At 41.8% G+C, this 23813-nt stretch overlaps 1 protein-coding gene across 3 annotated transcripts in view; it reads left to right on the top strand.

Annotated features, from left to right (window-relative positions):
* The window catches only part of slc8a3 (solute carrier family 8 member 3), a 141009-nt gene that overhangs the window by 2778 nt on the left and 114418 nt on the right, over positions 1–23813 (top strand). For 2 of the 3 annotated variants that reach the window (XM_074660582.1, XM_074660581.1), the window contains one exon: positions 7697–9564. In XM_074660582.1, coding sequence (XP_074516683.1) covers positions 7784–9564 — 1781 coding nt within the window. In that variant the 5' untranslated portion in view covers positions 7697–7783. Of the gene's footprint in view, positions 1–7696; positions 9565–23813 lie in introns of those variants that run through there. The other variant, XM_074660585.1, reaches the window with a different exon arrangement.

Genomic DNA, 23813 nt, shown 5'->3' with positions numbered 1-23813 from the left:
GTATAAGAATATTTGCACAGTTATTTCCTTAAAAAAAATCTGTCCGGTTCCTGTAAAATCAGTGTATTGGTCTGCTTCATTAGCTGGGAGATAGCGTATTAATAATGTAGTATCAATATTGACATATGGAAATAAATATATTTTGGAATATTTACTGTCATTTAATATTTTTACATGGCTGAAATACTGACATTTTCTGGACTTTATAATAATAATAGTACTGCATGACCTCCTCAATACTCGTCACATATGTTATTGCATTATACATATTGAGGATTTTGTGATGTTTGATTTAGTTAATATCCACTTTCTTATATTTCCTAAAGAAAAAAAGTGGTTAAAAGTTGTGTAAATGAAGTTTAAATGGGTTCACCCTCAACTATTTGTGGTTGAAGAGGTCAGTGTTGGACTTAATTGGAATATGTCAAAGCTGAACTTCACCCTTAATTTAAATATGTCAGTTACAATATGACTCTTAAGTTGCAGTTTTCATGGACAACTTTGTCGTTTACTTTGTGGAGGCAGCTGAACAGTCTTGATTAAACTCCAGCGACAGTCCTCCTCTACATTCACAATGCAAAATACCATCCTTAAAACAGTAATTAGTATGCAAATTGTTTTGTGTAGCTCCTAATTTCGGGGTCGCGGCTCTAATGTTGGTACACATAGAGAAATGGGATCGTTCACTCTGCATCAGCTGACGGCACACTTTGCGCTGTGATAGAAAATCAATATTTAAAATACAAAATCCTTGTGAGGTCATACTGTACACCTGAACCATCCGTCTGAGAGCTTAAATTTAATCATTTTAACACTACAACTATGTGGTTGTGTGTCTTAAATGGTTTCACAATCAATCAACTAACCAATCAGATCAATCCACCCGTATTGGATATATTGCCAGCATTTTGTATAATATGAAGATTCTGTTAAAGGGGCACTTATGGAGTTCAATTTATTCATCACAGAGATTACTATTCAGCCAGTATGATGTCTTCTGGAGCTGTGTAGGGGGCATTTACCAGTCAGGGAGAGTCCAATTCACCCCATTATGGAGGTGCATTATGGAAATTGTAGGTTTTAGCATTTTCCGAGCTTCTAGGGAATAAGACCCCATTTACAACTGGCATTAGCATGTGATCTGTATGTCTGCAGAAGGAAAAACACATGGTAATGCAAAGTGTAAATCGACTGGCTGCCCACACCACATCTGGAGGTAGTCTGGTGTAAATGCAATTTGTACAACATGACCTTGTTCTTAAGAAAACTCCACTTCTTCCTGCTAGCTTAAATCTTCTCTATACGATATCCAGAGCATTAATGTAGCCGCAAACAGCTATTGTCTATGTAAAGATATAGAGGAGTAATGTCTGCCTGAGCAGAGAATGAAGTCACTCTCCCTCTGTGTGTGTTGTAATCGGAGCTTCTCCGTGCTTTGTTGACATAGCCGGGCCGCTCGCGCTTGCCTTTTTAGTGCATGTTCGTGCATGTGAGCGTGCCCCCCTGGCTTACTCACGACCGCCGCTCTGCACTGCTCTCATACGGTGTTTACAGCTGATAATGTAGTCAAGACCGACGGTGTCGTTGCAGAAGCATAGCTCCCACCTTCCGGTTCCACCCCAGATAAACACTGTTAGCTCTGTCAGCGCTGCTGCTGTTGTTTGCACTGTTAGCGCTGTTAGCACTGCAGCCATTGCCTTGTTGAGAGCCGTGTGGAGGCAAAGATATGCTCTGAATTTTGTATTTGTTAAGTTACCTGGCAAAAACCACACATAGTAGCAGTAGCTAGAAAGATGACCATGTGTAAATGCAAAGGCCCGTGGACCAGATGTCATTATCTAGATACAGATCACATGTTAGTACCAGGGGTAAATGGGGCTTTTTAGTCAGGATGTATCATCCAATGCTGCTTTGATTCTTTTTTAAATCTGTCTCTTACAAGTTTCCTAACTTTATGGACGACCTTGTCTCCTAGAAATTATTGTATAATAAGCTTCTAAAGTATTCCCAATGAGGTGGTGTTGGATAATGTAATTGTTGCATGGATTTTGTTCACAGGCAGTGCAACATTTTTGTACCAAAAGAACAAAGTGCAGGACTTTTACACCAGAAAGCAGGATTCAAATCTTGAGTCCTGCATGTGGTTTGGTTAAGGTTAGGGAAAGATCGTGGTTTCAGTTAAATGTCAATTAAGTAAATGCATTACATGTATGTGTCTTGCAAAACCACCATATTTTCCTAACCTAATACGGGGTACACACTACACGAGAATCATGCCCATTTTGGAGCCGATTCCTTCCTTCCGACAACAGCCTGCAAAAGACCATTCTTTGATGGTTCTAAAGATTATCTTGCCAGATATTCCTGTGGTGAGAAGTGTGTTCAGAGTGTTTTTTACATCCCCCGATCTGCTCAGAAGTCCATCCTCTCCGCACCGATTTAAAATTGCACATATTAAACATGTTCAATATTTACGATATCCTGTTGTGAGGGGGGAACCCCCGAGGACACAAAATAGCAAATTATTCATCATTACATGTCGTGTTGGATCTCTCACATTTTCAATATCTGTTAAGATTTGAATAATCTTTTAGTGTGGGCCAGCCTTTAACTAAGTGCTGTGAGTGCTTGAATGTGACCTAAATAAGTGAAATAATGCTTTAGTTGCTCTGGATATTGTAGAGAAAAAATGAAAAACATTGTCAGCGAACATTTTACTGATACTTTCAGTATTAACATTTGGCGACTTGTTGGATACTTTAATATTTCATCATTGTGTTGATAAAAATCGTAATCTGCATGGTGTTATATATTCCTTTCTTTCAAAACATGTATGTTGCAAATTAGTACTATAAACGTAACTTACAGGAGACGGTTGTTATAGAAGTGAAATAGTAAAAAGATGGAGTACCCCTTTAACAGCCTTGTGTCATTTCAGGTCAGGGTAGTCTTACTAAGAAGGCTAGTAGAAGTACTAATAATGGTGGTGGTAGTAGTTGATAGCAGTTTTATTCATGTTAGTTCATGCAGTAGTAATGCTTTTGGTAATCATATTAATAACAGCAGTAGTAGAGGAAGTAGTTGTGTCACTAGTAGTGATATTAGGGCCTTACTGAATAAAATTCAGGGGTGAGAAATTCATTTCTTCATGCACGATAAAAAAGATTAAATTTACTACTTAGAAAAGTGCAAATATCTAATGTGTCTCTTGGGAGACCCGGAAATGAGCACAACTATAGTTTACAATTACAAAATGATCTTTCTGAGCGTGACTTTATTCAGCTTGTGAAATTTATACGTCTAATGGGACACGGCAGGAAGTAGTTAACAGGCAATTGAATCCCTCCGTCCAGTGTTACTGTATGGCCTTTATATCTTTAATATTCTCTGTGTCACTCTGGTAGTTTGCTCTTGGATTTATGGGTATTTGGCTTGTTTGCCATTTTGGTGTGCCTCTGTTTATCCAGGGTAGGCTGACTGAGCACATTTACTCTTTTTCAGCTCTTTCCCCCTTCCATACTCTGATAATAACACACATTCACACATACAGTAGAGACATGAGTATCCAACTGTCTGCATTAAAGCTACAGTGAAGTGTTAAAAGGAGAGTACATTTAAGCTCATTTAAAGCTGCTGTAATCAGTATTTATATATTCACAATGTATCACGTGACCACTATCACCATCATTTCAGGTCATCGTTTCGGTGATGTGGTTCACTCTCACGGCTCTCATAGGGGGGTTTTCGACTGTAGCATGCAGGCAGCTGTTTTAAAGGTGCAGTGTGTAGGATTTGGTGGCATCTAGCGGTGAGGTTGTAGATTGCAGTGCGGCTCAGTGAAGAGGACCCTCTACGTATTTTGATATAAACAGCTCCTTCTAAGGTAGCCTAATAAAAAAAATAATCTTATTTTCAGGTGATTATACATTAAGAAAACACACATATTAATATTATATTCCATTTCTGCCCAAAGTTCCCCCTAATTGCTACACACAATCCCTTTAAGCAAAAAAAACCTCTAAAACAATGACCATACACTAGATTCCTAGCAGCAAACAGACAAAGTTAGCCAGCTAGATAGCTACCTAGCTGGTGATCATAATGTAGCATTTAGCAGCTAAAGAGCCAGATATTTCCCTCAGGAGTTGGTGGAGACCAAAACGGAGCTAAAAGAAGAGTTAATATTGGATTTACAGTCATGTGGACAGAAACATGACTCCAAATAAATGCTAATATTGCTTTGTGCTAGTTGTGTAAATATAGGCAACCACGTCAACAATGGAGTAATCTTGAATCATGTTGCTTTTTTGTGAGATTGACCAGGTTACAAATGATGATGTATAAAATATGTGAGTCGACACTTTGGATTTAGGACGATCTTCTTCTTGTATATCACCTTATAATTAAACAACCAGTCATTTAATCATTCCCGTCCCCAGGTTGTAACATACTGAGAGTCTCTCTAGCCTTTAAATTCTGGATGCTTCGTCTGTTTCTGCCTCATTGCAGTTTCTGCCCATCCACCCAGCGAGCCACCATGCAATAAAACAGACAGGGAGAAGCTAGCAGGTCAGCAGTGCTGCTCTGATTCTAAAACAGGAAGAGGCACTTCCTTTAGCCTCCTTCAAAAGCATATCACTTTTTAAATAAAGGGCATTTACAGTACATATTGGTAGAGGTTTATGACTGTAATTTAAGCATTGCACATATTTTTCTTCATTCCTAAAACTTTCAGACATATGCAAAAGTCCAAACAGCTGCACAATCCACAGTTTTCATATTCAACTTTTCTCTCATTAAGTTACAACTTTGTCACTCAATTATTTCCCTGTTGTGTTTGTTTGTGTCAGTTCTCTCAGGGATTGCATAGCTGGCTCCTGTCCATATAAATGGCTCTGCTGATTCAGTTAAATTTAAGTTCCTTGTCTCTCGCTTCTGCTGCCGTTTGCTGTCATCCCCTTTTCTATCCTCCAGATCAGCGTGCTGCTGCTCTGCAATCAACATCTTTTTTTAACATCTGAGGAATCTCATTTCAAGCTGAGATAGCCTGCATTTTTAAGTTTTATCACCTCTAAAAAAAAGCACTTCTGGAAAGACATAGTTCTCTGAATGTTATTGAGGTGATGAACTCTTAAAAAGACATCATTGTAATACTGATAGTGATGCAATTATTTGTATCTATGAACCATTAAATTGGAAATATTAGGAATAATTTATTCCAGAATGTATTAATTGGTTTTGCTAAAGCCTGAGTTTGCACACAAGACGTTGACAGAAACTTTGCCAGTTTTTTTGCAGACATTAGATGTGTGTGTGTTCACACTTCTCAGGTTCCAGAGACAATATTTGGCTTTTAAAATAAATTGGTGTGGGTGCTTCAAATATGTCAGCTCCTGTTCGTCTCACATCTCCATTGAAAAATTTGTCAGCTATCCAAACTGGCCAGTGGTCCATCTGGATGATAGATATCGTTTCCAAAAATATCACCTGGGAGTTCAAGTAGTCGGGAGTTATTTAAAAAGTCTTCAGATCCAGTGTACTGCACAAGACTTAAATCAAATAAGAAATCTGCATTACGCAGCAGAACATATGCCATTTAATGGATGCTTTTATCCAAAGTGCCTTAAAGTGCCATGAGTGCGTACTGTACACATTTTTTAGTGCGGGCGGGCTCAGAGGTAATCAACTCTTTAACCAGGAATCAGAACACAAGAATGCACTTTAAGGTACAAAATGTAGGAAAAATTCAAACTACATTTAGCTCAACAAAAGCAAAGGGAAACAAGTGTGACAGTAAGAAAACATTTTTTAATCCTCCAGTGAATTCTGGACAGAATGATTAACTTACACAGTCTGTATCTCTCTGAAGAGATGATTCAGACTAGACTGTCTCAGCGGCCCAAAGGTGTGGTGGAGGCTGCAGAGGGACCCCACCCATCCTCCTGAACCACAACATAATAACAGGTACCACTGAGGAGAGAGCCTTTATTATAAATCCCCTGTGTTATCTCTTAAAGTAGCTCACATCTTTTAAGTTTGGGGTGGTTCTTCCTGCTCCTGTTGCCTCTGGCCTCAGCTGTTAGCATCAAAAACAATTGTCAAGTCCTATCTCATAAGAGCTGAAGAGGTGCGTAAGATGCTTAGCCTTAGCTTTTATGAATTCAGACAATGTCTGCATTGTTATTGTAATGCTGCTCTCTCTTGCGGAAGTGGTAAGTGTGCATTTAGAGCTCAGTCTGTAATGAATTTGGACGGGACATCTGTACCCTTTGTTTCAGTTTGCTTCTTGACGGTCTCCTGCCTCCCCTCTGCTGTTTTTTTTTGTTTTTTTGCCAATGCGACATTTTGGACAGTGCTTAGTTTGGCAACATTGCACGCCTGCTGAGCGAGCTGTTTGGTTCAGAGCTGTGTATTACCCCCGAGATCTCAGACAATCACGCTCAAATCCACATTATTGGGCGCACGTATCCACATCTAAACTGAAAATAAACTTTATGATTAGAAATAAGCCCGCAGGCTATGATTTTATTAAACTAATGTTATCTCCATTGTTCACATAGTGGTTTACAGACCTGAAAATCTCATGAATTTCTAAGCATGGGGAAGTATTCTCCAGCCCGCCTCTCAAAGATAACATAATGGTCTCATGACTGCTGTTTGTAAAGAAGTCTTACAGAAGGATACTGGGATCGTTTGAATTCTTTTCTTGCTTCAGACACAGTGTGTGTTTCTCCGTGTTTCTCCTTGTCAAATGCAAACACAGTCTCACATACTTGTACTAATACTACTCCTGAAACTTGGGATTTAAAACAACATGAAAGTACCCAGTGGTTGGATAACCATTCCATTATGTGACTACATTAATTACTGAATTATTATGTTTAATAAGTAATGCATAAAGAAAGTACAATACATATTTATTGAGCAGAAGATGCATTTATCTATCCAGTAAAAATATGCAAAGCAACAATTGTTTTACTGCTGTTGTCCCTGTTTGAAAGCTGTTTTTATCATATGAGAGTAAACTCTTTGTGTCTTAAATATATGTAAGGGATAATGTCCAACAAGGTGTCCATTATCAGAAATTAATGGCGCGTCGTACGGTTGCCTCCATGTATTCAATTAATTCTTAACTATGGACACCTTGAAGGGCATTATCCCGCTTATACCATGGTCACTTGCCAAAGGAAAAAAAATGTAAACCATTAAGTTTATATTTTCATGCGTTTTGCAACCAAAATCTGAAGTTTTTCGCAAGCCATAACTCAGTTTCCCTGGTAACCCTGAAGTTTTGCTAATACCTGTAATGATCATTACCATCCCATAAGGTTCTTATGCAATGGAAACGTTGTTCACTGCTCCAGTGAATAGAACGAACCTTAGATACGACTTGGCAACGGGAGAGATAGTTAGTCGAGAGATATTTCTAGTCCGCTCAGAGATTTTCACAAAATCTTGATTAGCATAACGTTAACTCGGTGTTATAAATAAGATATTCAGATTTTTTTGTCGCCAGCACATTCATTTAGAATGGTGAACAGACAGTTTCATTGGAACTACTTAGTCGGTGTACATTATCAGGAATTAATGGACACCCTGCAGCCAATCAGAATCGAGTATTCACCCAGACCATGGTGTAAATAAATATACTGTATGCATCCATGTAATGTCTGTTGTTTCTGTGTGTTGTGTTTAGGTGGTGGGTGGAGAAAAAGCACAGCCCAGTGCTGGATCCCAGGGGGACTATCAGTGTGGTAAGGACCCTTGAGACGAAGGAGGGTGCATGGAGGGTTCACGGCCTTTAAAGCCGGGGTCGTCAGCCTGCCTCTGGTTGGGGCTGGTCTCTGTGGCTGTAGCCTTCCTTTGTACAGAGGCCCGGACAACTCCGAGCCCTCTGCTGACCCCCAGCAATGCGACCTGCTCAGGAAACTCCAAGTGTCATGCGGGGATCATCCTGCCCATCTGGTATCCCGAGGATCCCTCCATGGGAGACAAGATCGCACGGGTCATTGTGTATTTTGTGGCCATGATCTACATGTTTCTCGGGGTGTCCATCATTGCAGACCGCTTCATGGGGGCCATTGAGGTCATCACCTCCCAGGAGAGGGAACTTGTCATCAAAAGGCCCAATGGGGAGACAACCACCACCACCATTCGGGTGTGGAATGAAACGGTCTCGAACCTCACCCTCATGGCCTTGGGCTCCTCCGCCCCTGAGATTCTGCTCTCTCTGATTGAGGTTTGTGGACATGGGTTCGTCTCTGGAGAGCTCGGGCCCGCCACAATTGTTGGGAGTGCAGCTTTCAATATGTTTGTCATCATTGGCCTCTGCGTTTCTGTCATTCCTCAAGGAGAGGTACGCAAGGTCAAACACCTCAGAGTGTTCTTTGTCACTGCGGGCTGGAGCATCTTTGCTTACATCTGGCTCTACATGATTCTGGCAGTGTTTTCTCCCAACGTAGTCCAGGTCTGGGAGGGTCTACTCACACTGGCCTTCTTCCCCATATGCGTAACCCTTGCGTGGGTAGCGGACAGACGACTGCTCTTCTACAAGTTCATGCACAAGAAGTATCGCACTGACAAACACAGGGGCGTCATCATCGAGACGGAGGCAGAACGCTCCAAGGGGATTGAGATGGACGGCAAAATGGTCAACTCCCACTTCATGGACGGAGGCGTGGCGAGCAACCTTATCGGTCTGATCGAGAGCAAAGAAGTAGACGAGTCCCGGCGCGACATGATCCGAATCCTGAAAGACCTGAAACAGAAGCACCCCGAGAAAGAGTTGGATCAGCTGGTTGAGATGGCCAACTACTACGCCCTCTCGCACCAGCAAAAGAGCCGTGCCTTCTACCGCATCCAAGCTACACGCATGATGACCGGCGCAGGGAACATCCTGAAGAAACACGTCACAGAGCAAGCGAAGAAGAGCATCAGCGTGCAGGAGGTGCACGTGGAGGAGCCAGAAGAGTACGTGTCTCGAATTGCGTTTGAGCCCGCCGTCTACCAGTGCCTCGAGAACTGCGGCGCCGCCATTCTTTCCATCACCAGAAAAGGCGGCGACATCAACAAGACGATCTACGTGGATTATAAGACGGAGGACGGCTCGGCCAACGCTGGGGCCGACTACGAGTTCTCAGAGGGTACGATAGTGTTCAAACCAGGAGAGATGATCAGGGAAATAAACATTGGCATCATAGACGACGACATCTTTGAAGAGGACGAGCACTTTTTTGTGCGTCTCGGTAATCTGCGCGTCCTGGAGACAGAGGACGAGGTGCTGTCCCCCAACAGTCTCCCGTACCCAAAGGCCATGCTGGGCTTCCCCACTGTGGCCACCGTGACCATTCTGGATGACGACCATTCGGGCATCTTCACCTTTGAGAGCCACTCGGTGCACGTCAGTGAGAGCATGGGTATTATGGAAGTGAAAGTGCTGAGGACTTCTGGAGCAAGGGGGACGGTCATTGTGCCTTATCGCAGCGTGGAGGGACTCGCCAAAGGAGGAGGGGAGGACTTCGAAGACACCTACGGAGAGCTGGAGTTCAAGAACGACGAGACCTGGTAAGAAAGCTACTCTTTTCTCATATGCGGCAGTTGCTTTTTATTAATGTGTTGCTTGCGATTTATTATTGCCGACTTTTAATCAACCAAGGTTATTGAAGTGCATTTAGGACTCATAAATAAGTTGTTTTTTCTTTGCGTGCTTGTTTTTGCATCCCATTGATTTGTGTGTTTTGTATTTGAGTCGCGGTTTGACGGTGATAAACCTGTCAAGAAACGATAGCTACAGTATATAAGATATGAAAGCTAGCTTCAAAGCTATTCAGCAATCTGCCAGACATGCGTCTCATTGCTTTTGATACAAAGATGTTGTCGTCTTTGCCTCTTGACAATATTTAATTTAGAGCATACTTTGGTAACCTATTCATGTGCTGTTTGCACAAATCACTGTGAATTTTAAACACTTTTTTCTTTACATGGTTAGACAGCGTGCCCCTCTCATCTGAGCGTGCACTCTACATCCCCCTTGTTTTCCTGTCAAGAGATTTTGCTCTCATCAAAGCGCTTTGGTAGCGATTCTGTGTGTGTCGCATGCAATGGGGATTCAACTTTGGGATTCGTCACACAACTGTGGAAACAGGAAGTCCTTAAGTAACATCTCCTTGCCTCTCTAATCCCTGCTGCTTTTGTTTTGTCCCACTCTCTGTGTTTTTGCTCTTCTTCTTTCTTTTTTATTGTTTCTGTATCATGTCTGCTCCAGTTGAAAGAAAGCAGCATGGAAGAATAGGAACAGTATAACAAAGAGAGAATGGTCAGAGGCCATGCAGGCTCAGGCCGTATAATCAGTACATGGCGGTCTTTTAGGTTAGACTGTAATATAATGAATGACACGACTGGAGGTTTGATTCCTTCTGGGGGCAGTCATGCTAAAAGAGCTTGCAGTGTGGTAGTAAGCATCTATGAGAGTAATTGGGATGTTTTATGTAAATTGCGTATGTTATGCAGCCTTGTCAGCTGTACCATCTGTGTACAAAACTGCACTACGAAACACATTACAACAGAGTGGGCTTATTTGGCGGTGTTGCAATAACAGCGACATACTGCGCTGTAGTACAAATAGCATCGGGGGCCATCATGTATTGTATGATACTACAGCCTTTTGTCCCGTGCGTGCAAGGCGGTGCTCTGGGATACTGGCATGTGTACAGAAATGCGCCTGAGAAATATTGATTTGTTTATATCACAGCTTGCATCCGCTTGCATCTCACACATTAGTCTGCAGGCTCTGAATCAAAGTGACATGCCTCTGTGACATCCCCCCCCCTTCTCCCCACCACAACCACCACCACCACCAATCAGGACCCTCCCAGCGTGCTGTGGCTCACTGGCAGGGTCTGGGCTCCAGGGTGTGGGTTCCTGAGGGCTGAGGCAGCCCAGGAGACCGGCGGCGGGGGGAATGAGTGTCGGGGTGATCAGCGTGCTCTTGGGGCCCGCTGAGTTCTCAGGGTTTCGCTTGATTTATGTGAGAGACGCTTTATGGGCCAGGCCTGAAGGCTGCCAGGGGAGTAGAGGGGAGGGATGTGGAGAAAGACTATTATTGTGAGACTGCGGTGATGTTGTTGGCATTGTGGGGGGAATGCTGGTCTATCGATCCGTTCATTGTGTTGCGCATCGTGCTGCGAGTTAGATGTTCTTACAGTGCAGCAGCGCTCCGCTGTAATCTGAATCATGCTAGTAGTGACCTGGGAGAACAATCACACTTTATGGTCAAATAATTATCGCATCAGAACATCTCAATATAACAGAGAGGACTTGTGTAAAAACGATCCGGGAGAAGAAACAGACTTTATGGACAATTAATAATTTAATAATTGCTTCAGAACATTCAAATGAAAAGTAAGGACCTGTGTCTAGTCACCCCTCTTGTTCAAGGATCAATCTTCTCACCTAACTCTCAGCAGGAAAGTAAGAAAATAAGTGTATTTCCTTTAAACCAGAAGTGCCCAAACTTTTTCACTTTGAGGGCCAAAACTGGAACTTAATGGTGGACCACGGGCCAAAAGCAAGTACATTTATATTTTATAGCATTGTTAAGATGCAAAATGGTGCAGGGATCCCAACTTCCCTTAATTGAAATGCCTTCTGTCCGTGTGCCTTCTGTCTCTGCTTCCATTTTTTTCTTACTTCACTCATGGCAAACTGACTTCCTACACAATTGTTATTCTGCCCGCCATGCTCAGATTATAAAACAGAGTTCATAATTAGGTATGCTACATATTTAAAGAGCATTTTTACCACAAAATACCAAAAAATAAAACCTCATAAACAGTGATTTATATTAGAATTTAAAAAAAACATTTTTTTCTTTATACTAGAAACATCTGGCGGGCTAAATCAAACCTCTTGAATAAATTCCTGTCTCAAAAGGGCACTGCGAATTACTTAATTTATCCAGATTTTAGTGCTATATAAATGAGCTTTATTGTTAGGTTATTATTGCGTATATCGTTGCTTTTTAAAACTAATAACATAGAACACAGAAGGGCAACGAGGGGCAGCGTTATTTTCAGCTGAGGCACTTTGGTTGCGTCTGGTTGCTATGATACGGAATATCAAAATGTCAGCACACTTTACTTGCTCTGGTTGAAAGGAAGGCTGAAATACGTAGGGAGGGAGGATGGACCCGCCGGCCTATGTATATTAATTTCTCCTCCGTTGTTGTTGTTCAGCACGTGTAGCCTACAGGTACATGTAGGATGTGACGGTTGGTCTTTGTTGTATTTTTCCCGCCCGTCATCCATTGTGATTGGACGGCCGGGTAAAAAGTGAAAGTGACGAGCGCAGTGTTTTACCCAAAGTTGAACATTCTTCAACTGTTGGCGACCAGAAAAAAAAAACACCATGACGCTCAGCGCCTCGTCACCTTGCTGCCGTTTAGCATAGAGTAAATACGCAGCGCTCCCATTGCAAAGAATTAAAAAAACATCGCAGTTGTGGTGGTTGCTTGCCATCCCCTTGCGGTTGGCTTGTCAATAGCACGGTATTGCAATATTGAGGTTATTGTGACAGCCCTACCCGTGGGCCCCACTTTGGGCAGCCTTGCTATAAACCATCTCAATCCAGGGAGTAGTATGGGATGGATGTAAACTGAACATCCATATACTGTTCTATAAACATACCTTTACGTGAAGATTTATTATTTAATCAAACCACTGCATGTAGATGAATTGTTTGGGGTTACAGGCCGGGCCAAAGGTCATGTTGTGTGACCTTTTGATCCTTTTAGCGAGAACTAAAACCATATTGTTGCTTTTAAATCAGTTGTAAATGTTGTAAATGTAAACTCTGACATTTCAGTGACATTGGAAAGACGTGGCCGTGCGCTTACAAAGAAAAAATAATATGATAACGAAATAATAAGTGTCAAAATCACCATCTGTTGAATAAATGTCAAGGAAATGGACTTGTTGACGTACGATATGTGAACACGCAGGCAGGGTATAAACTAACAAGATGTGACTTTAACTGCAGACGGACAGCACAAGACATATTGTGGATATTACGCTAAACTCACACAGTCAGTACTGATTAATGCACTAACTATAGAGAGTAATGATAGATTTCTCTAAACATACAGGATATTATTCAGTTAAGCAGTTGAAACAATGAGAATAGTTCATATGCATGATCACGCTCGAGTATTAATATGAAAATCTTCCCTCCCCCCTTCAGAGACTTCTGGATCTTTTGTAGAAATGGCAGACTGCTGTTACAGAACTCCCAACAAATCTACAGAAATTTCCATAATTACACTCGGATAGTGATGAATTAGATTCTGTGTGCATCCATTAAAAAAAGAAAAAAGACAAAGAGGAGCAGTGGAAGTGACAGCTTCATCCAGAAGCATACTAGAAGATTCATGAGAACATTTCCATACACAAAACAAAGGGGATGAATGTGTAGAATATTCGCTAAAAGGCATAATTACAATGATGTTTCTTCTGCTGCCTCCAAAGCTCTCCTCGGGGTCGTTTTCGCGCTCGCGACATGAAAAAATACAGAATTTATTTGCCTCCTTTTCCTTCACATTCATATTCCAGCTGAAATTGACAATGGAAATGTTATGTTTATTTTCATTTTGCATAAATGTTGAAAACAACAAAAGGATTCCCTCCTTGGCACACGGTAAAAACTGTTTTCCTCCTTGCTGCTAATTGTGATGACTAAATGAGGGCAGAGTGTCTAAAGGGCGAGGGCTTTTTTTGATGTCCTTTAGGACAATTAGACCTCATAATGCTTCTGCTCTCATGCTCTTCCTTTCTCTCTCGCCCTGTTTTACAAGGCATTGACTCTCAATCTCTTTTGACACACTTTGGGCCCATTGTTATCAACCAGAGTGAAAATTTATTACAGTCCTAATCTGGAGCTCTGGAATACATCACTCCAATTCTTAGCCAGACAATAGTTCTCAGCACGAAGCATGAAGTTTAATAGTTTCTTGGTGGCGGAGCCTCTGCTCCGAGCTAACGGATATGAACCTCATCGAGACACCACGAGCCTCTTAAATTTACATTTAATGGTGGTCAAAGCTGTACACTGACTCTCAAGTTAAAGAGTGCTTCCTAATAGGTTATCTAAGGCCAACAGGGACACATATTGGGGTGTCTCCTAGGGTTGTAAATCAGAACTTTCCTCATGATCCGATATTATATTGATTCTTTGGACAACAATACAATATTTGCTGATATCACAAAGTCCGCCATGATACGATTTTGATTAGATTCAATTCTGGGCCTTATATTTTATGCCCATTTAACACAATTAATTACATTTATATCAACTCACAAAAAACAACAAAAATATGATTTGACAATTTTATTACTGGGCTCTGTAGGAAGGAGGGACGGAAATGGTGACGCAGACGTGCCATGGGAATTTCAAATTAAAGGCGTATCTGAAAGATGATGATGTTTTCACTTCAATGATATTGGATTGTTGATCATTGAATCGATATATCGATCAAGATCGATGTATCATTACACCCCTAATGTCTCCAAACCTTTTTGGCTTGTGTCACTTAAAATGAGACAACGTCCACTTGTGACCCATCATCACAGGTTATACTGTAGCCTCAGTGTAGACGTGGGAGCAGGGCTACGATTATAACAATTACTCAATTTCTATCGCTTAATGTGTCAATTATTAACCGCTCAAAGTGACATATTCAAATAGCTTGTTTTTTCAGACTAACAGATATTTAATTTACAATAATATAAAAGCAGATTCTTTAATTTGAGAAGCTGAATCAAATGATTAATCCATTATCAAAATTGCTGCTGTTTATTTTTCTTTTGATTAACTAATTAACATGAGAATGATTTTTTTCCTTCTCATATTGTTTTAAATAAATGTCAAAATATCAAGTATTTCAATAGTGTTTTTAATTTGTGTATTCAAACACAATTGTGTTATTATACTTAAACTGTAAGTGAGTGCTGCATCGATTACTCGGTCAATCCATGAGTCGATCAACAGCTATTTCGGCAACTATTCTGACCATCGATTCATTGTTTTGAGTTCATTTTTAAGAAAAATAGCTAAAATAGTCTGATTCCAGCTTGCTGGGTTTCCTCCGTCCCCAACAGTTAGAAACTGAATATCTTTGGGACTGTTGGTTGGACAAAATAAGACATTTGGGGTCGTCACCTTGCCATTTTTTTACTATTTTCTATCATTTTATAGACAAAACAATTAATTGAGAAAATATTCGGCAGATTTTAAACAGCAATTTTGTTTCTTTTAACACACTATTTTTTATTTCAGATTATTGCTGAATGCAGTCTACATTGGTACATAAACGCATACAATTATTTGTCGAATTGTGTACACATCAATGGACAAGGTAGTTAAAAAGCAAGACTCATGTTAGCAAACTAGAGCACAAAGAGAGAGCAATGCATAAAACAACTAATATATACAGCTTCCAATATTGCAGGGTTATTATTGTTAATCATTCATCCCACACTAAACAGCGTTATTTGAATACACATTTTTAATCCTCTTGTGACCCTTCAGGGGGTCCCAACCCCCACGTTGGTAACCGCCGGTATAGAGCGAGTTTGCTTCTGAGAATATTAAATGGCTTAAGGTGGCAGGCTTCCGTTTCCTTTGACCCAGAGAAGATAACACAGCTGCTAGGTGGAGAAGCTCCATCCCCGGAGACGTGGATGTTTAACTAGGCGCTGATGGATTCATAAACAAATGAGTGGTGTGCAGCGGACAGACCAGAATCAGCTAAAGTAATTGCCACTGTGGTCACGCCTGTATGAGCTTGACTCTCCTGTGCTTGTAAACCTGCCTTGTATTTTTATAAATAGCATCATATAGGGGGTTGCGTTATTTCCCCTGCTATCTCCCCCACCTCCTCCAGCTCACGCAGCGCCCTCACCCAATCTTTTTCCTTAATATCTCTTGAATGGATAGCTGTCACCCCTCTGGGCTTCCTGATTGACAGAACACATGTCCACGCTGATCCCCATCCTGCTGACCACTCAGCTTTTCCCCCTGCCAGCACTTTTGCAGACATCCCATCTTAGACCCGTGAGGTTTACCTCACCACCACCCTGCAGCCAGCCCTCTCACACAACCAGCTAATCATATTCAGTGCTCTACTTCTGTTGTTTTATTCATGCCAGCCTCATACTTTTTGTTCTCTCAATAATTGGAATGTGTCTTTGTATTTTTACAGCGCCTCAGGGTGCAATCACACTTTGTTTTCTTTGGTAATGTGGTGAAGTTTGTTTTGTAGTATTTTTGTATTTGCCTAATTACAGTTTACGTCAGGTTAAAAGTGAACCAGGGCTCGTAAACAAAAGTCACACTGACTCACATGTGGCTCTTTTTTTTGGACAGTTTTGGTTTTGTTGATTCTGTCAGATCGGAGATTTTGGCAGCAAAGGGATCAAAACAAATCTAATTCCAGTTGTTGTAACTTAAGAAAAGCTTGATGTACTGGCTGATTTGGTGACTTGCAGACGTCAAAACACGTGTAGACATCTATGTTAAAACTGCAAAATTTGGTTTACAAGTGAATGTTTTGTAGATAGGTACAGCTGAGGCTGATGAGAATAGCATTAGTTTTGCAGGTATTTAGTCATAAGCCAAAGTACTGGACAGAGTGAAATTTTTACCTGATGATGCCAATAGATATAGCTAAAGTCAGGGGATCACCACAGTTATTAGCCTACATTACATTTTTGGGGTGATCATGAATGTCTGTACATAATTTGGTGCCAATGCCTGTTGTAGATATGGAGATATTTCACTGGAAAAGTGAAAAAGTTGACTTGCTGGTGGCGCTAGATGAAAAGTCACTGGATCATCAAAGTTATTAGGATCCATCCTCCAGGCCCCCGCCGATATACGTATCACATTTCATATCAATCCATCAAAGAGTTGTTGAGATATTTCAGTCTGGACCATCGACTGTAGGTAGACTGTAGACTGTGAAGCCAAAACATCTGGATCGCCCCCTGGTGGCTGGCTGCAGTGTAGGTCATAAAGCCCTCCTCCTCCATGTTAGTGGATGGGACGTGGGCCAAACTAAAAGATGTAACTTTAACTTTCCATAACCGCCATGCGTCTGTGTAATAGAACAAGAGTCAGATTGATCATGAATGTAGTTATAGAGATGTTATGGTTGTTGTGTCTTTCTAGCCAAACAGCTACCGTGGTGCTAACGTAGCAGCTAGGTGGCTCACGCTAACAAGCTGCGTCCGTACTTGGCTCTTGATTGGCTCTTGTGTGGGCGGGACCTTGATAACGCGGCTCCAGCCCCCCTGATCACTACTGCGCAGACTCTGGCTCCAAATGACGTCAAAATCAAGCCCTCTGTGGTGGAGTAGTGAATGCATCCTTAGTAGGAATTACTGGCTGTAAAATGGCATGAAATTGTTTCTGTACCACTAAACACCTTTCCTTCTGCTATCATCTCAGATCAGTTTGTTAACACACGCACATAAAAACACAGGTCCTAACACATCCACGGACGTACAGTAACTGGAAGATTCATGAGAACATTTCTTATCTTAGCAAACGTATTGTAGCTTTTGCACTTTGGCTCCTTCTCACAAATATTATACAGAAACACACACACACACACACACTGATTCACGCACCTAGGTTGAGTGGCAATAAATATGCTGGCCCTGCGTTTGTTCCTCCCAGTTGGGGAAATGCAATTAAGTTAAAGCTTATTTATAACACGATTCAGTGCAGGGCGTGTCGCCAGCGCCGAGCCTCCCCCTGAGTGTTTGTGTGTAAATCTGACTTGGGATCATATATTCAGGCTCCCCAAACTTTTGACAATCTTCTCCAGCCTAATAGAGTTAGGATGGAGGTAAGTGCATCAGTTTGACCCATTTGACTGTCAAAGCATTTAGCCACAATGTTTTAACAAATAAACAGTCTGCACTGTTTTATAATTCACTTTTATTCTGAAAATATAGGACATGGCGCCTGCTCTTACACAGTGATTGATAGTGCAAAATGTAAATAAGTTTCTTTGTAAAGTGAGTTATTTTAAGTGCTCAGTTGACAAAATGGTAATACTTTCACAGAATGGATCCTCCAGAGATCAGGGGGATCTTTCCCCCCAAAACACATATGCATCAGCGTTTATTTGCCTTAAAGCAATAATGCTGTAAACTCTTCTCATCAACTCATGTTGGAGGAATGTAAAGCTGAATGTGGAGTGATGGTGTGGTGGGTCAAATCAAAGTATTCGGGTTGGATTGTTTTACAATTAAAAGGTCGATTCACCCAAATTATAAAAAAAAAATACATATTTTCTCACTTACCGCTGATGGTATCCAGCCATGTAGCCATATATTGGATCATGAATTTTGGTTCAGACATGCATGTTCACCCCGGGATGAACTGTAATAACATCCCCTGACTTTTCCTCTAGCGCCATCATCAGGTGAAAATATGAACTTGTCCAGTACTTTGTTTAATGTCCACCAACTTGCAAAACTAGTAACATTCCCATCAGCGTGAGCCTTACTTTGTGTTTAATGGTAATAAGCAAATGTTAGTTTAACATTACTTGCGAAACATCAGCGTGTTAGCATTGTTATTACGAGCATGTTAGCATGCTGACATTAGCATTTAATTCAAAGCACCACTGTGCCTAAGTACAGCCTCACAGCATGGCTGCAGACGCTTACTGTAGTCTTGTTTTAATCTCATTTTCAGTGCACTGTATTTGTGGTTGGGGCAGAAGTCTTAGGAACAGATATCTTAAAACCTGCAAATTAAAGCAAATCTGCCTGCGTGTCTGGATACCGCTAGTGGTAGGTATATTGCAATTTGGACCTATTATGCTTATTTTTAGGTGCATACTTGTCTTTAAGGTTTCTACTAGAACATGTTTACATGCTTTAATGTTCAAAGAACTTTGTTTTTTTTCTCCGACCGGCAGTGCCGCAGCACCTCTTTTCATCCTCTGTCTGAGGAACAGCCTGATCTGCTCTGATTGGTCAGCTGGCCCACTGTGTTGTAATTGGTCAACCGAACCAAACTCTTCGGACTCCGCTCCAGCTCCGCTCTAACTAGCTTTGTGTGAGGGCGTGCCAAACTAGCCGCTAGGCAGGTATTATGCAAATGTGTTACTTGATGACATCACCATGTTATGGAAGAAAAGGCCGGACTTCAAGCAAGGTGTTTGAGGCAGTTCAGGAGCAGTGTTTCTGTGGGGGAGAGTAACTTCCTTTGGTGTGGAGTTTGTAACTTTGCAGACCTTTTACATGCACAAAAGTTTTAACACACTAAAGGAAAGGTGAAAAAGCATAATAGGTCCTCTTTAAACTGTATTTAGCTCCAGAGGATAATTCTGTTCGCTTTTTAAACATTTGCTTTATTTTCTTAATTTTGCCGTCCTGCTGATTGATTATAATCCTGAAGCTCTTCTGCAAAACACAAACAACATCCTCCCAAATCATGTCATATTCAACACCGAAACATCCACACTGCAAAAGGACCCGCTTAACAGCCGATGTTGTGGTCGTCCGCAGCCTGAAACCCGAGCACGCTGTGGTATCAGACATGTTTCTTTAATTAGTGTGAGCTAGTTTGTGAGTAGACAGCTCAAGTACTCTGATGATGCCTTCAGTCACATCAGATGTGCTGTAAGTAGGAACTGCCTGCTGGGAAAAAAAAACTTCTCATGTCGGCCTCCTGGAGGTGACAAGTAGGATAATGTGGGAACTTTTTATTGGCTGTGATTTCGACAGCTTGACGTCACAAATTGTGGAAGTGTGTCAACGAAAAGGGAAAACCAAGAAAAAGGAAATCTCAGCTGGGGATTCGAGGTTGCACAGTTTTAACAGAAAGCTTGTATTAGAGACTGGAGGTGTAGTGTTTGAAGGACATGGGTGTTTGCCAGGCAGCAGATGCTTTCGTGTTGCATTGTGAGAAATGTAGGATCTAGCATTTTGGGAGCTGTAAAGTCAGGATATCTCAACCTCTGCTCTTCAATTTGTGCCTCAACCCCTCTTCTCTACTCTTTTTCATCTTCTAATTCATTGTTTTATCTGATCAACAGTCTAAAATCTAAAACTTTTATTATTGTATTTCATTCAGTAAATTTAACTTTTGGCTGGACGACAGAGTGCCAGCCCGACAAACACAAAAGTCTGTCAAAATGAAAAGGTGGGAGCAGTCCTTTGTTTACGATTTCAGGAGGGCGTGTCAGCGGTCCCACTCACCTGCACGAGGGATCGCCTCTGTTCCCAGCATTGGACACTTGATGGGCTGCCACTAGACACAAGGCACTAGGCACCTGATTGGACGAAGGCTTTCCCTCGTGGGCTGCTGCTCCCAGCTTTCAAACTAGAACCAACATGGCGGCTCGTTTGGAGACTTATATCATGAAAATAGTTCACCGAAATGTGTTTCTGCGTTGACATTTTATGCGAGAAATAAGCCATTCAGTTGCGAAATCTGTCTTTATTTTGGATCAATAACGGTTAGTTTAAAAGTTTCTAGGGAGTGTCCAGAGGCGGCGAGTTGCGCCAGATGCCCCTGATTTGCATAAAGTAGCCTAGACCTCAACTTTATGCAAATGAGGAGTGGCCAACGTGACGCCCCGTCTCTCGAATCGCGCCACAGCGCTACCAGAATGGATTGCACGGCTCCTTAGACAATGAAAGGGAAGCGTGGAAAGGACGGAGGCTGTGGACATGTACTGTATCATTACTGGATTTAACATTATAGACATGACCACTGACTGTTTGTGTAACAATTTAGCCACAAATGTAGACTGACCGTACACAGTTCTGCCTTGTACTCTGTTTTGACAGTCTAGTTTCAGTTAACTTTAACATATGAAAAAAAGCAGTTGTCGATTATTTTTCTGTCAATTGACTAATCAATCAATCAATCAATCAACTAATTGTCTCTAGTCGGGACTATCTCTAACTACGACCCCTCTGTCTCCACACAACAGTCCATTTTGTTTCTAGGTAGTTTTGGTTGCAGGTTTGCAGTTGAAAGAGAGATGAAGAGCAGTGCGTTCAATACAGGTCGCTGCTCTCATTTCATCCCTGCCTGCCAGGGTGACAGTCTGGGGTGCCAGCGGAGGTGCCCTCCCTGCCCCTGCACCTACATCCAGCATCTGCATACTTTGATAAAGGTCAGTCCCGCTCCACAGCACCTTCCTCCACGCACAGTGCAGCAGCATTAAGACTAGAAATCGATACGGCTCACAGCGAGAGGAGCTAAGGTTGCACCGAGTTGCACAGCGAGCGGGGTTTTTGCAAGAGGCAGCGAGAGATGAAAGGAGCTGTCGGCTTTTTTTTAATTTAACCTGCCGTTGTCTTTATTTTTCATGCCTGAAACAGCAATAGAAAAGCATATGAGGGCACGGAGTGTGTTTGCAAATTTTCAAATGTAGAATGTGATTAGAACGTGTGAATTCGGCTCACGGCTCTTGACGTCTGACCAATAAACAAAATGCTTCAGTGAGCATCCCTGAAGGCTCGCGAGAGGCAGTAAAGCTGAATGAATGAATTCAAATGAGTCTGTTCACTTTTCCATAAAATCTTCATCTGTGTCATCCCTCTTCACGTATGGTTGTGGTATCTTTGGTGCTGGGTGCTCATTGTATGAGGCTTTTTCTCACACTACACTTCCCAGAGATCACCTGTCATTCAAACAGTATGGATGTGTCACATTCTCAGTGTGATTTCTGGTTGGGACACACTTTTTTCTTTTTCTTTGTCGACAGAAAATGAATCTACAGCAGTTTTGATGAATGATTATTCGTGCAGCTCATTTATCAAGCAGAAATGTGAAATATTTGCTTCTCAAATGGGAGGATTTTACTGCCTTTCTTGCATATTTTATATCATTGTAAATTGCATATTTTGAGCTGTTGGTCAGACAAAACAAGACATTTGAAGTACAGCTGAAAGATGTAGTATATCAACTGATAAAAAATTCATTGGCAATTCAACGATTTTGATAATCGATTAACCATTCAAGTAATTTTTCTTGTTCCAGCTTCTCAAATGTGAAGATTTCACACTTTAATGGACATAAAAAGGCAGTTAGGTTTTTTTACCTTTATGTTTTGAGAACATGTGATCAACAATAAAAGATATTAAATCCATTCAACTGAAAATCAGACAAAGAGAAGTAGTAAATCCTTGCATTTAAGAAGCTGGAACAACCAACTAATTGGTCAATCAAGCTCATTCAGCTGATTCAGCTCCAGATTATTGAATAATGAAGATGTTAGCTAATTTGTTAACTTGGCCTCTGAGAAACGTGTCATTGTTTTCTGACCTGTCAAACTATTAATCTGCAATTTATCGTAAAACCAATGCAGAAATCAGTCAGTAATGGAAATAATCATCAGCCTTGTTTCTGATTATTTAATTGAATATTCCTTTATAAGACTACCAGTGTAAGAACAGGAGGGATGGAAGTGTTTAGAACTGGGGTCGACTTTATCCATCTTCTAGATAGAAAATACTTTCTTCTCTTTTTTTTTGAGGCCTGTCTAATCCATCACTGTTCTCATCTGGTCCAGTCAGTCAGTCGGTCGGTCGGTGACACACATTAGTGCTGTGAACCCTGGAAAGAGCCTCAGCTGACACCCTCCTCTATTCGCCCTCTGACTCCAGACAAGTGCTGTCCTGTCATGCGTTGGTGCATCCGTGCGGTTTCGAGCATTTAAGGGAAGCTCAACATTCAGCCCTGGAAAGTGACACTGTGGCTTTTTTTTCTGTATATGATTTGTGGCGTGGGTTTCCAAGTCAAAGAAAAGGAGTCGGTGGCTCCTCGCTTTGTTCAGCTGTTTATCACAAGGGGGGCTTGAACTACTAAGTTTTTTTCGTTCTCCCGTCTTTGATTATCAGGCTTGTAGCAGCCTCCATCTCTGCAGTGGGGATGTTCTCTCTCTCTCTCTCGAAACACCCTGAACCGATACTCGCTGTGATCTCACTCCAGTTTGTACACTCTCCACAGTCCCAGGGCTACTCCTCTCCTCTCCTCTCGTCTCCTCTCCTCTCCTCTCCTCTCTCTCCGTGTGTCAGGCCGGACCAGCATGCTCTGCGGGCAGCTCAGGGGACCTCCTTTAGGGGGGAACTCGCTTCTCCATATTATTCCCCGGGTGCTGCAGCAGAAAATGCGCCAGAATGCATCAGTAGTTCCTCGCTACCCTTCTCTATCCTCTTCCTGCACGTCACCCCCACCCCCACCCTTCATCCCTTTTCCCATGCCTCCTCTTCCTCCTCCTCCTCCTCCTCCTCCTCTTTTGTTTCTCATCATTTTCCAGCGGCTCTGTGGTGCAAAAGCAGGCATGGATCTCAACATTCATGTATCAGCTGTTTTATAAAATCGCTTGATTTGTGTTTCAGAGCTAAATTAACTTAGGCACTGACTTTCTACAGAGCCAGCAGGATTTCTGAGATGATCCTACTTTTATTTGTAATGTGGTTTCTATATTTAGACGGGATGTCTGGCTCAGATACCCTTATCAGGGATTCTTTGTATTTGCTGAGCAACATCTCCCGTCCTAGAAGCAGCTCGCTGATTAGCGCCGTTTATGACGCTTTGGTGTGTCTTAAAGAGAGCGAAGGCAGCACACACACAGATGAATCTAAGCGCAGAAAAGACTTGTAATCAGTCGAGGGAAATCTTTATTTTGCATCCCTCGGCTTCCTCTTTTTCCTCCGTCTGACTCGACTTTGCTTCCCCCCCCCCTCGAGGAAAGTCCGATCCCCGAGGCACAAGCTAGCCAAACT

This window comes from Sebastes fasciatus, chromosome 15, assembly GCF_043250625.1.
Source record: "Sebastes fasciatus isolate fSebFas1 chromosome 15, fSebFas1.pri, whole genome shotgun sequence".
NCBI lineage: Eukaryota > Metazoa > Chordata > Actinopteri > Perciformes > Sebastidae > Sebastes > Sebastes fasciatus.
Note: the sequence above shows the minus strand (reverse complement) of the source record. Positions and strands in the feature narration are given on the sequence as shown.